Source organism: Drosophila tropicalis, unplaced genomic scaffold, assembly GCF_018151085.1.
Source record: "Drosophila tropicalis isolate 14030-0801.00 unplaced genomic scaffold, ASM1815108v1 contig_845, whole genome shotgun sequence".
Lineage (NCBI taxonomy): Eukaryota > Metazoa > Arthropoda > Insecta > Diptera > Drosophilidae > Drosophila > Drosophila tropicalis.
Genome location: NW_027173338.1, coordinates 3,852,159 through 3,863,756, shown reverse-complemented (window position 1 = coordinate 3,863,756; position 11,598 = coordinate 3,852,159). Strand labels below are relative to the sequence as shown.

Sequence of the window (11,598 nt, the reverse complement as noted above, 5' to 3'; positions counted from 1 at the left end):
ATTTGTAAACGCTAAGAGCAGCATGCATTTATATGTGTATATACATTCATATGTATGTGAAATAAATGAATGATTTTCAAAATACCGCGCAAACATCGATGTTTTTCCAGCTCTAGCACAACACGCAATTAGTGCTGTACATCATTATTTGTGAGCTGTGTTAAAAAATGTTAGTAAAGTTAACGAAGGTACACATTTGTTTTAGTATTTTCACAAAAACAATGCTAGCTTTGAGTTTCGTTTCGTTTTAATCCAAACAAACAATTTGATTTCAAGCGTTCGCTGGCAATATTCTCATACATATATTTACTGTTAGTCAATTTCAATAATTTAAAGTGATCCTGTCACTGTTTTGTAACACTGATAGACTGCCGCATTTAAAGTATCTACCAACTGGGTGACAACTCTGTACATCTAAAACGACGCCATTTCAAAACAAATGCGCGGTAACGAATTAATTTTTTATTAATTTTTACTGCATTTTAAATTTTTACTGTTGAAACAAATGGGCGCCAAGGCTTCTAAACTTGAGGGAGGCAGCTACTTGCCTGATACTCCCACATTAAACAAATTACGTTTACCCAACCAGCTGCAGACACAGGAACAAGTGGAATTAACGCCGACAAGGCGGGATGAAAATTGCCTTGATCCTCGTTCACCAAATGGCTGTCGTACGCCCCTAAATGTAAGTAGAGCTTGACATACTTAAACTTATTACAAACTAATTTAATTGTCTTACAGTTTCTTCAGAATCCAAAGGAAAAGAACGCTGTGGCACAGCAGGTGAAAAGCGACCCAGAGCAAGGGCAAGATGAGGAATCAAATGAAAATGCTTTTGCCCAATTCAAAAAACGCTTGCTTAAAGGTTTTTCCTTGAATGATCCACGATCCCCGCAACTGAATCGTACACCGTTGATATTGGATGAAGTGCGTTCACTTAATTTAGATGATACATTTGCCGATCTTTTTGTGGACACACGCGCTGGAGCTGCTACTGTGAAAATTGCCTCAGAGACAGCAGCATCAACAACACCACCATCGTCCCCTCCTTCCTCAAGTGGTGATGATGAATTTGGAACACCCTTAAGCCATAATAATAGTTCGGTGGAAATTGTATCCTTGCCTTATGATGCCGAAGAGACTATGCCTTGTGATGTGAAACTACAGAAAACACCACCAGCAATTCACATTCATCATAATGATCCTCGATCACCCAGTTTGAATGTGGAGCGTACCCCTATTATCTTTTGTGACGATGAAGATGACGAGGCGCACGAGGCACAAATGTTGGAACAAATCCTTGAAACTCTTACTCTCAATCTTAGTCAGGAGAGCAGCATAATGGAAATGCCACAACAATCAATGGGTGAGATGCCACAATCAACATCATCCCAACAATTGCCAGCTAACAAACATCTTGAGCGTGTTCGTTTGGGCAATAAACGTCGTGTGGCTCCACGTAAACCAGCAAGGGCGACCAAAACTCAAATCTATGTGGATAAAGAGTCGGCGACGCCATCCAAAGCCAATAATATTACACCAAATAGTGGACCAGCTACACCCTTGTCGGGCCAGAAGCGCACACCTTTAAGTTGTGTAAAGAATCGTCAACATTTGCCGCCTTCTCAGACCGTTGAGAAAGATGTTCGGAAAACTCCTTTCAATGATCAATTGAATCCATCCCGTATACTTATTGCTGGCGAGGATAGCTTAGATGGTTTCAATTACTAAGAATTTTGTTAGTAATTATTTCTATATCACATACAAAATCATCATATATTTGAATCCACCAATTTATTCACATTTCTATTTTATACGTTCTCATTCTTCATCTTTTAAATAAATTTTATTAAAGCCCAAAACGCACTTTATAAAATGGCACTCGTTAGTTACTCTCGATTGTCTGTACTTAATTTTTATACCTTACACCCATAGGGTGAAATGGTATATTAAAGTCGCCAAAATGTATGTAACAGGCAGAAGGAAGCTTCTCCGAGCATATAAAGTATATATATTCTTGATCAGGATCAACAGCCGAGTCGATCTAGCCATGTCCGTCCGTCTGTCCGTCCGTCCGTCTGTATGAACACGCAGATCTCGGAGGGTATAAGAGCTAGAGCCACCAAATTTGGTATGTATACTCGTGTAGTATGTAAATATATAGAGTTCAAACTTTTTGCCACGCCCACTTCCGCCTCCATAATTTATAAAAAACCGATTTCCTACTGTAGTTAGTTAACTATCGCATTCAAATTCGGCAGACTAATTAATCTTATGTACTTCTACCAAACAACCAAATTTTATTGAAATCGGACTAGAAACATGCAAAATATGCGTATAAACGTATATTACTACGCGGTCCACAAGGCCAGAATTGGACGTTGGCTAGTGACGGCGCTAGAGTGCTCGTGTGTTTGTATAAGACATGTAAAAACAATTTAATAGACATACAATTGGTTTTCGAAATTTGAAATATTTGTTTCACCGGTGTATGGTATAACCAAGTCGACGAGTCGATTTACTTACTTCATTATACTTTGAATTGTTTAAAAGGTTCCCCTTGGGTTAATTGCTAATAATTCAGGGTTAATTGCAATAACCCATCGATTTTTATTACCTTGTTTCTGACTTTTTTGGAGTTTAATACAAATGAGGAAGAATCGTTGCCCATATGATACAGGATTCTCAGACAAGGTTTTTTTTTCTTAATTTATCAGATAAGAGAGAGGGGGAAAGTAAACGAAATTGAATTGTTATAAAAAACTTTTTTTCACCATTTACTACTTCACATAACATTGAAAAATAAATAAATATAAATATTGATTTATATAAGCACCATTAAATTACATACAGTTTTGATCTATCAAAAATAATTTATCCGAGTCAAAGGCCACACACCGAGAATAATCTTTAATCCTAGATTCCTAATTTGTTCATTGTATTTGGAGGATGTCGATGAGATGCTCAATTAATTTATGATCTTCAGTTATGCCATCATTGGCCACCACATGATCAAAACTCTGATAGTCATCCAAATCGCATTCGGAGGTTACATCATCAATACCTTGGGTAAATTTCCAACCTCTTGCCTTACGCACTTCGATGCGTGAGGTTAGACGAAGCGTTTGCACCATTTGTGGGCCATACTGTTCAAGAAACCATTTAATATCATTTTTGCGTCTTATATCACTAACTATAATGTAAGAGATCGGGTGATCTGCAGTTTCCATGGCCTCTGCCATGGCTGCCCGACAAAAGTAACCATAATCACGGGCGCGAACTTCATCGCTCCAAACAATCATGTCCCGACGATATTTCTCCTTATATGGACCATCGCTGAGTAAGGCACTGAGATCTAATTGAAGTTTCCTTGCCCATTCGCTTTTAATTGGCTCCGAGATGCGCACAATTTTGGAGCAATTTGTCAGTCTAATTAATCAGGTTTGGGGAAAATTTTATTAATGGTATTAATTTGAGTTTATTGCAAACTATCTCTTACCTCTTCTGCAATCTTTCTGCTATGTAATCCTTGCCACATTTTCTTTTACCACTTATTAATATAATTTTCATCATCTTTGTCAGAGTAACACGTCCAACTTTCACTTTTTTGGGTTTATTTCCTTGGCCTAAGCAATCGCAACCAACCAATCGCCCTGCCCTCAATGCTTTTCAGTTGCTAATTGTGGCATTCGTTAGCTGATCGGTTTACGTGTTTCTGGGTCAAATTTTTATTCATTGTTTGTAAATTCCATTGAAAGTTTTATGTAAATATTGCAGCTGTTTGTTTTTTTACTATTTGAAATGGAAATTTGTTTATGTAGTTTTGGCAAGGTTCGTTTAATTGGATATCGTGATTTGTGTTCACTTTAATTCAAGATTTTAAATAGTGGACGGTTTGGCCTTTTTTGGTTTAAATAATGTTTGACAAATATTTTTAATTTAATTTAAAATTCTCAATAATAAAACTGTTCACTTTCAAAATGAAAACAATGTTTAATACGCTCAGCATTTCTGTAATTACTTCTTTTTTAAGAGAGCGCTCAGCTGTTTTTTTTTAGTGTTATCGATTCAGGGCCTAGCATGCTATCGATATTTGTCAAACAAATTTTAATATTCGAACTGTCGAAGTACTAAGGTGTTTGTCTAGGCGGGCACATTTAAAAAAGAAAATGTACTTTGTTTATTAAATGAATGAATGAAACATAGTTTCTGTTTCCCAGGGAGTGCAACCGGAGTAAAATCTTAAATCATTGAGATTATTTTGGTATTTTTTTTTTTTTTTTTTTTTAATTTTTCATAGAAAAAGGAACAAGTTTTGAATTTGACCTATCATTTTTAGTGCGAAAGGGTATCACGGGGAAATTTGACTTTTTCAATCATTTCACGACTTGTTATTTATATTATTATTGAAATTCCGAAATGAATGAAAATAGTCATAAATTTAATGAATTTGGTAAGAAGTTAAGGATAAAAAATACAGGAGCTCAAAATAGGAAATTATTTGTGAAAAAACTGGAAAATAAATGGTTAAATCTAGTTAAGTAACTATTTGAATTATAAAATGGTAATTTTTACTCTAAATATATGTGATATTTTTTGTTCAACTTTTTAATTTAAATAAATTTGTTTTTGTATTTAAAGAAAGATTAAATTTGATTAAATAATATAATTGCCAAATTGGAGGATTAAACCTTTTTTAGAAGAGTTATAAATCAAAAACTAAGTCTTACAATTAATGTAAAAATATAAAATGGAAAAAATGTAAATTGATTGTTCATCATTAGTTTTGTATATATAATAATTATATACTTATTTAAAACATTGTTTAACTAAAATCATTTGTCTTGCCATAAATGTACAATTAAAAATTAACTTGCATTTAAAAGCTTTCATAATTTTTCACTTGAGTCTGGAGAGGCTGCACGAGGCCAAAACACTGCTGTAGTATGAGGCATCTGCCACAGATTCCGATTGATGGGATTGACCTTTCTTCAATGTCTGATGCAAGTTGGCCTTGCTCTGATGACACTCCTGGGCATTGGCATTATTAATTCTAGCCAAATTGGCCTGCGTAAGAGATGAATGGCAATGGACGGAATTTTGAGCAGCTGCCACAGCAGCAGCTGAACCAGGCGGTGGTATAGAGCCAATGCCACTAACAGAGGCAGCAGAGATGGATGCTGATGCAATCGAGGATGACGTTTGGGTGGATGTTGGCTGTGGTGGTGGCTGTGGACGTCCCATGGAACGCATTGTTGACGGAACCGCTGTGCAGCTGGATGACTCGGAGAGCTACAAGTGAGGGAGCAAGCAAGCAAGAAAAAAGATTCTTTTTTTATACTAAATTTCTTGTTTTTTTCAGGTGCCATAGCTACCACTCGCCTTGCGCTGTAGATCTGTTAGCTTGGTCGTCTGTTCACTGCCGCTGGATGATGAATGTTGCTGCTGCTGTTGCAGTGGTTGCAGCAGCGGTGGTTGAGGAGTCACATGCCTATGATTGATATGCGCCTGCAGATCACGTTGGGATAGGTAGGTGCGACGACATCCAGTACTGCCGTAACGACTGCCGCCATGGGTGCACATAAAAACAGTGCCCAAGCCACTTTGCTCCACTCTTAGTACCTTATCATTGCATCGGGGGCAACTCTTGATTGGTTCGGCGCGGGCACATTTCAGACAAAAGACATGCTTACAGGGTATCATACGGCCGTAGACCAATATGGGCTTGTCACACTGATCACAGCAATGGATCATGGGATTCAGCACTTTCTCACCGATAAGACTGACCTTGTGATTCCATTTAAGGCGCAACATCGGTTCAGGTGGTCCTCGAGACAGTGTCGTAAATGTAGGTGCCTCCAATTGCGATATATCAGCTTCCATGTCAACTGAAACATAAAAGAAGCAACATTTTGAAGGGTTTTTTGTTTAAGTAAGTTTATTTCATCAAATGAGTATGGAAAATAGTTTTGTGCACTAAAGCCAAAAGGTTGGCCTAAATATTATCCAATTTGCTGAGACTTTAAAAAAAAGAAGTGAATCTGTTTGGTTAACTCAATATTCTTCAAATAAGAACATGTTTAATGTTCGGTCGTATTTTATTCACTTCTATTCTGAATATTTTGTGTATTTCTACATAACGAATTGAATTAATCTATTGGAAAATGTAATGAGCCTTGAACCCTCACAACATTTGGAATAAAGCGAAAATTTGTTGTAGTGCGTATGACGATTTTTTTATGAGTTTAATTGCCAGTTTTCTCAGAATAATATTGTGATTGTTTAGAAAGCACCAATCAGTTGATACTGATTGGTAAATAAACAAAACTGGAAAACGAAAAAAGAATGAAACATAAAACCATAGACAATACATTCCATGGAAGGAATTAGATGATGGCCAACAGATCCACCGAACTCATTCATTCGTTTAATGAATTGAATGAATAGTGATTCGAATCAAATAAATAAAAATGAATACTCAGTTATGAATGTATTCGTGGTAATATATTGATTAATTATTTGACGTCAAATCTTACTTGTTTGAATTGGTGCCACAGGCGGAGCAACTGTCTGTTGTTGTTGCTGCTGTGAAACGGACGGCGGCGTTGGCATCGTTTCGTCATTTGGTGTAACCAGTTGTTGTTGTTGCTGTTCTTGTTGCTCATCAATCGCTGTCGCCAGTGCTGTCACTTCCATTTCATTTTCCTTGTCCATTTCATGCATGGTAGCATCTTCTGTATGTTCCTGACTGTCCTCAATTACACCGCCACCCACGGATGATGCTGCCGCCGCTTCCAGAATGCTGATATCGTCGATTTTCTTGCCACGGCCACGACCCCGGCCGCGCCCTCGCCCACGTGCCCGTGTACCACGACCGCGACCTCGACCACGTTTCACTTCCTCAGTGTCCATCGTATCCTTGCCGGCAGGTTTTTCTTTTGTTGTAATCCTGGTTTTCGTGAGTTTGGAAAAAAGCAAACGAACCTGGAATCTGGCCACACTCTATTTGTAGCACCATAATCACGAGTCTGGTTACACTAACGATTATGCCGGGGTGGTGTTTCAAAATGTATCGATTGACGATAACAACAAACGATAATTGCGCTAAATTTAATTTCCAGTTAGATATTCTGCAAGTTTTTTGATTTCATTAATATAATCTGTGGCTATGATGACTTAAAAATGTTTTATGGAACGTATATTTGATATAAATAAGATTAGAAATAATTCCTTAACCATGTCATTGTTAATTAATTTTAAAATTTGTAATAAATTGATTGCACTTGTACAAATATACATAAATTCTTAAACATCGGCTTCATCTACTTTAGGTGCTAAATAATAACGTATATAGCCATAATCCTCTATGGGATATTCAACCAATAGTGGTACTTCCGCAGCTAAAGCAATTTTCACTTTTTCTGCCAGCGGTGTGGCTTTTGTAAATGTATTTAAATATCGTCCTGCGAAGGATAATGAAAGTGGTTCATCGACATTGATAAGAACATCGCCTTTACTGGTTTCGCTCAGTTTTATATTAGCAGATCCCATATCACCATTTGCGGAGAATTTTATACTGTTCTTGGTGCAAGCAATAGTCACAGATTCACTAAACATGGCCATATCACGACAAATTCGAGCAAAATCTATAGATGGCATGTGGACCTAGTTGGATTAAGGAGTATAGAAGACGTTAAGGTCCCAAATTCGTAGTAAATATAGAGTTCCTACCACACAGGAGTAGTCTGTATCGGGAATACCCAAATGGTCTTGGTCCAGATTAAGCAAACGGAGCTCATAATCGGCTGTGCGTTCTTTGCCTTCCGATTCAAAACAAAAGAGCTGTAAAAAATATAATAACATTTGATTGAAAATATGGAAAACTGCTTTACTTACCACTTTATCGGCCTTATCGTCCGCTTTAATGGTAACTGAATCATCTGAGCTGGCACATTTAAGAACTTTGGCTAACGATTTAAGATCCAAACCGAGGGATACATTGCGGGTACAGCGATACTTTTCGAAACATTCCGTTTTTAGTGTCAGAGCCACCAGCGATACATGGGAGTCATCCATGGCCTGAAGCTAATTTAAGTTAAAATAGAAAAAGTCTTGAAACAATGCACCAACTTCAGTCTTCATGGCCACTTTACCTGGATACCCGTGTCACTGCAATCCAATGTGCTTTGACTAAGAATTTCTCTAAGTGCATCTACAATCCTTTTCAGTAGTAGGGTATTACCAAGTCGGGCTTCAAACATTTCTGCAAAAGTATCCGTTAATTTCACAAGTGGAATAGAAAACAAAAACAAAAGTGGCAAACAACAGCTGTTTAGTTAGTTTTCGGGAAAGTACTAGTTCGCCATAAAAAATTACAATTTAGCTAGTTTTTGGCTAGCTAAAGAAAAGAGCTAGACGCATGGAACTGGGTCGCTCAGTATATTTTTCCCCATTAATTATTATGTATATGTATGTATATATAAATGATAGTAATTTTCACCATAAATTAGAAAAAACAAATTTATAACTAAAATTAAAGCTTAGCTTACAAATAATCATTCTTTTGCCTGATTAATTATTATGTTCACCACTCTGTACGCAGCGCTGGTGCCTGATTTCTGGTAAGAACTACTCAAGTTCTAGTTCCAGTTCCGGTATACCCTGCAATATGTTTTCGTTGCATTGGGATTTTTTATAAACAAATAGATTTAATTATTATTAAAATTTGGGCCATGTCGGCAACGGAGGATATCAACAATTGGCATCTCTGGTGTCGCTTGTGTGCCAAAGATGACTTGCAAGGCAATATTAATGTATTTTTAAAGAATGAACAGACAAATACAGGAGACTCAGCTCTGGCCACAGCCATTGGAAGATACTTTTGGGTGAACGTGAGTAAACTAAGGCCCTTCTAAATGGAAACTAACTATTTTGTTTTTGTTTTAAAGATTACCCGTGGTGAGGAATTGCCGGAAATGATTTGCGCCGATTGCTTGACACTTATAACTACTTTGGTCAATTTCTCGGAAAGGATAACACGAGTTCAGAAATTCTATTGCCTATTGCAAAGCCACAAATCACAAGATGAAGTGAATCTTAGAGAGCTAAGATTGAAATTTGGTTTGATTGACGACGAGGAGGAGGAGGGCGACGAGACGGAGGAAAAAGAAGTGCAGAATCTTACGGAAGTGCACTATGTGGATGAGAAACCGAAAATTGATATGGAAGACGAATTGAATGTGGAAGAAGTTATGGCAACAGATTTAGCATATGAGGTAGAAAATCCCCTTAATGAAGATCAAGAAGAAGAACGGAGAGAAGAAGAGACAGAAACGGAAGGAATTGTAGAAAGAAAAGTTGAACATCAACAGGATGAGGAAGAGCAATTTTTATTAAAATTTTGCAATACGTATGGACTTCATGAAGACGATGAGGGCGATGGCAATGATGAAGTCGTTGAGAACGACGAGGAGGAGGAGGCGGAGGATGAAGCGGAGGAGGAACACGAGGAGGATAAAGATAACAATTTGGACATTAAATCAAAAACAAATCCACGTCCGAAACGCAATAAATCGCATCAATGTTCTGAATGTAAACGTGTCTATGCTACATCTGGCACTTTGAGTCGTCATTTACGCTATTGCCATGCAGAAGCAACAACCACATCTAGCACATCGCCCATGGCACAATTCTCATGCCCAGAGTGCCCAAAAAAATTCCACAATCATTGGAATCTAAAACGTCATACACAACACCATTTGCCATTGCCCAAACGTAAAATGTTTCCCTGTCCTAATTGTGATAAGAAATTTACTAGCAATGCCTCAGCTCTACAACATGTCCAATATATGCATCAGGATGAACGTCCACGTCCAGTTATATGCGAACAATGCGGCGTAGCTGTCCACTCGATTAGTGCTCTCAAGGAGCATGTTCTCAAGCACACAGATTATGCTCCATTTGAGTGTGATATATGCAAGAAATGCTTCAAAAGCTCAAATCGTCTGAAACATCACAAGGAAACGCATGATCCACATAAATATATATGTCCCGAATGTGGTATGCAACTGAATTCACGTCCCACCTTGAATCGTCATCGTTTAGTCCATACAGATAAAATGCAACATAAATGCGATTATTGTGGCAAAGAATTTAAACGTGCCAAAGCTCTTAAGAATCATTTGATTCTGCATACGGGCCTAAAGCCATATTCCTGTGATTTTTGTGATCGCACCTTTGCCAATGGCTCCAATTGTCGGACGCATAAAAAGAAATCCCATCCCGAAGAATTGGCCGCTCAAGAGGCAGCTGGCGGCGCTAAGAACTATAATCGTAATATCCCCAAATTGGAGGCGTTAAAGGCATTGTAAGTTTATTATAATTTTTGTTATCCTTTCCTTAATTGGAGATATTGAATTGGCCCCCAACTGTACCTGAATCTTTATCCAATCATCGAATATTTTTCTTTCAGTACCAAAAACAGGGATAATTTATCACCGGTGGTTACCAAGCAGAGCGGTTGCTTTGCCTTTGGAAAGAAACCCAAGCCGCAGATTAAATCAGATGCTCCTGCCCTTGCCAATGAAGTTAGTCCACAAGCTCCATCATCGTCGATATCAACTATACCCACCATTGATAATATCTATAATCATATAATGAAACAGCAATCCCCGCCAACAAGCAAAACGGAACCGATCACAACAGCGTATGTTGTCCATCAGCAACAGCAGCAGCAACAGCAGCAGCAACAGCTAACGACCCCGCATGAGCAGCAGCAGCAGATTCTAATCTCAAGTGATGGCAGTGCAACACTGGTAACCACCACTCAGCAGCAGCAGGAGGAGGAGCAGCAGCAGAACTTGGACACCAGTCCGAGTGGCACCCAAATTTACTCATATTAGAACCAGGGACACAAACATACATTCTCTCATGCGCATGTCCTGTGTATGTCAAATCGTTGGCTTAAAGTCACCCCCCAACTAAAGAGAGATTTCGTTCTTCTTATTTTTTGGAGTGGAGTGGAGCCTCTCAACTCAAATATAAAGGAATTTTAGTTCAGTTGACAGCGTGCGCCTTTCCTCGTGTCCTGTCGCTCTCTTTGTCGCTCTCTTTTGCTCCTTGGGATAAGGATTTTTGTTTAAATTGTTTCAAACATTTTTTGTTAAAATAAGCGTGAAATTTGTTTTTAAAATAAACTTAAAGAATTTGTTTTAAATTTTAATAAAAAAAAAACACGAAAAAGTCCTTACAGGGCACTTGTTTAAGGAGTGGAAGAAATGAATTCCTTGTTGTGTGAAGCCGAAAAATCAAATAAAAAAAAAATCGATTTGTCCAACCAATAAAAACAAAAGGTTTTTTAAAGGAGCCCCACTCCGCCCCCTGCTCCAAATAAACACCTAAGGAAGTGATGAACTGAATAAAAATTTAAATTTAGTCGCTTAAAAAAATTCAAGTGAATTTCAATCTAATTATATATATATAAACAAATGCTTTAAATATATGCTTAAAAACAAAATCAAAGTTACAGTTTAAATATTACACATTAAAAAAAAAAACCGAAATTTATGCTTTAAAGCAGTTTATTCAAACCAAAAAAAA

At 37.6% G+C, this 11,598-nt stretch overlaps 5 protein-coding genes across 5 annotated transcripts; 2 read left to right on the top strand and 3 right to left on the bottom strand.

Annotated features, from left to right (window-relative positions):
• Nucleotides 1–270: 270 nt before the first annotated feature.
• On the top strand, nt 271–1,862 carry msb1l. The gene is made up of 2 exons (XM_068294629.1): nt 271–685; nt 742–1,862. The coding sequence occupies exons 1-2, from the start codon at nt 506–508 to the stop codon at nt 1,729–1,731; spliced, it is 1,170 nt and encodes a 389-aa protein (XP_068150730.1). The 5' UTR covers nt 271–505; the 3' UTR covers nt 1,732–1,862.
• Nucleotides 1,863–2,750: 888 nt separating this feature from the next.
• Nucleotides 2,751–4,015, bottom strand: Pmvk (Phosphomevalonate kinase). Its single transcript, XM_068294969.1, has 2 exons — nt 3,500–4,015; nt 2,751–3,429 (listed from the first exon to the last, which is right to left on the bottom strand). The coding sequence occupies exons 1-2, from the start codon at nt 3,571–3,573 to the stop codon at nt 2,934–2,936; spliced, it is 570 nt and encodes a 189-aa protein (XP_068151070.1). The 5' UTR covers nt 3,574–4,015; the 3' UTR covers nt 2,751–2,933.
• A 751-nt stretch (nt 4,016–4,766) lies between these two features.
• Nucleotides 4,767–6,990, bottom strand: Hakai (E3 ubiquitin-protein ligase Hakai). Its single transcript, XM_068294559.1, has 3 exons — nt 6,537–6,990; nt 5,383–5,888; nt 4,767–5,292 (listed from the first exon to the last, which is right to left on the bottom strand). The coding sequence occupies exons 1-3, from the start codon at nt 6,910–6,912 to the stop codon at nt 4,900–4,902; spliced, it is 1,275 nt and encodes a 424-aa protein (XP_068150660.1). The 5' UTR covers nt 6,913–6,990; the 3' UTR covers nt 4,767–4,899.
• A 253-nt stretch (nt 6,991–7,243) lies between these two features.
• PCNA2 (Proliferating cell nuclear antigen 2) lies at nt 7,244–8,323 on the bottom strand. Its single transcript, XM_068295283.1, has 4 exons — nt 8,154–8,323; nt 7,897–8,085; nt 7,732–7,842; nt 7,244–7,665 (listed from the first exon to the last, which is right to left on the bottom strand). The coding sequence occupies exons 1-4, from the start codon at nt 8,259–8,261 to the stop codon at nt 7,306–7,308; spliced, it is 768 nt and encodes a 255-aa protein (XP_068151384.1). The 5' UTR covers nt 8,262–8,323; the 3' UTR covers nt 7,244–7,305.
• A 316-nt stretch (nt 8,324–8,639) lies between these two features.
• LOC137581423 (zinc finger protein weckle) lies at nt 8,640–11,264 on the top strand. Its single transcript, XM_068295652.1, has 3 exons — nt 8,640–8,891; nt 8,949–10,366; nt 10,472–11,264. Exons 1-3 carry the CDS (start codon nt 8,733–8,735, stop codon nt 10,899–10,901), a joined length of 2,007 nt encoding a protein of 668 aa, XP_068151753.1. The 5' UTR covers nt 8,640–8,732; the 3' UTR covers nt 10,902–11,264.
• Nucleotides 11,265–11,598: the final 334 nt, after the last annotated feature.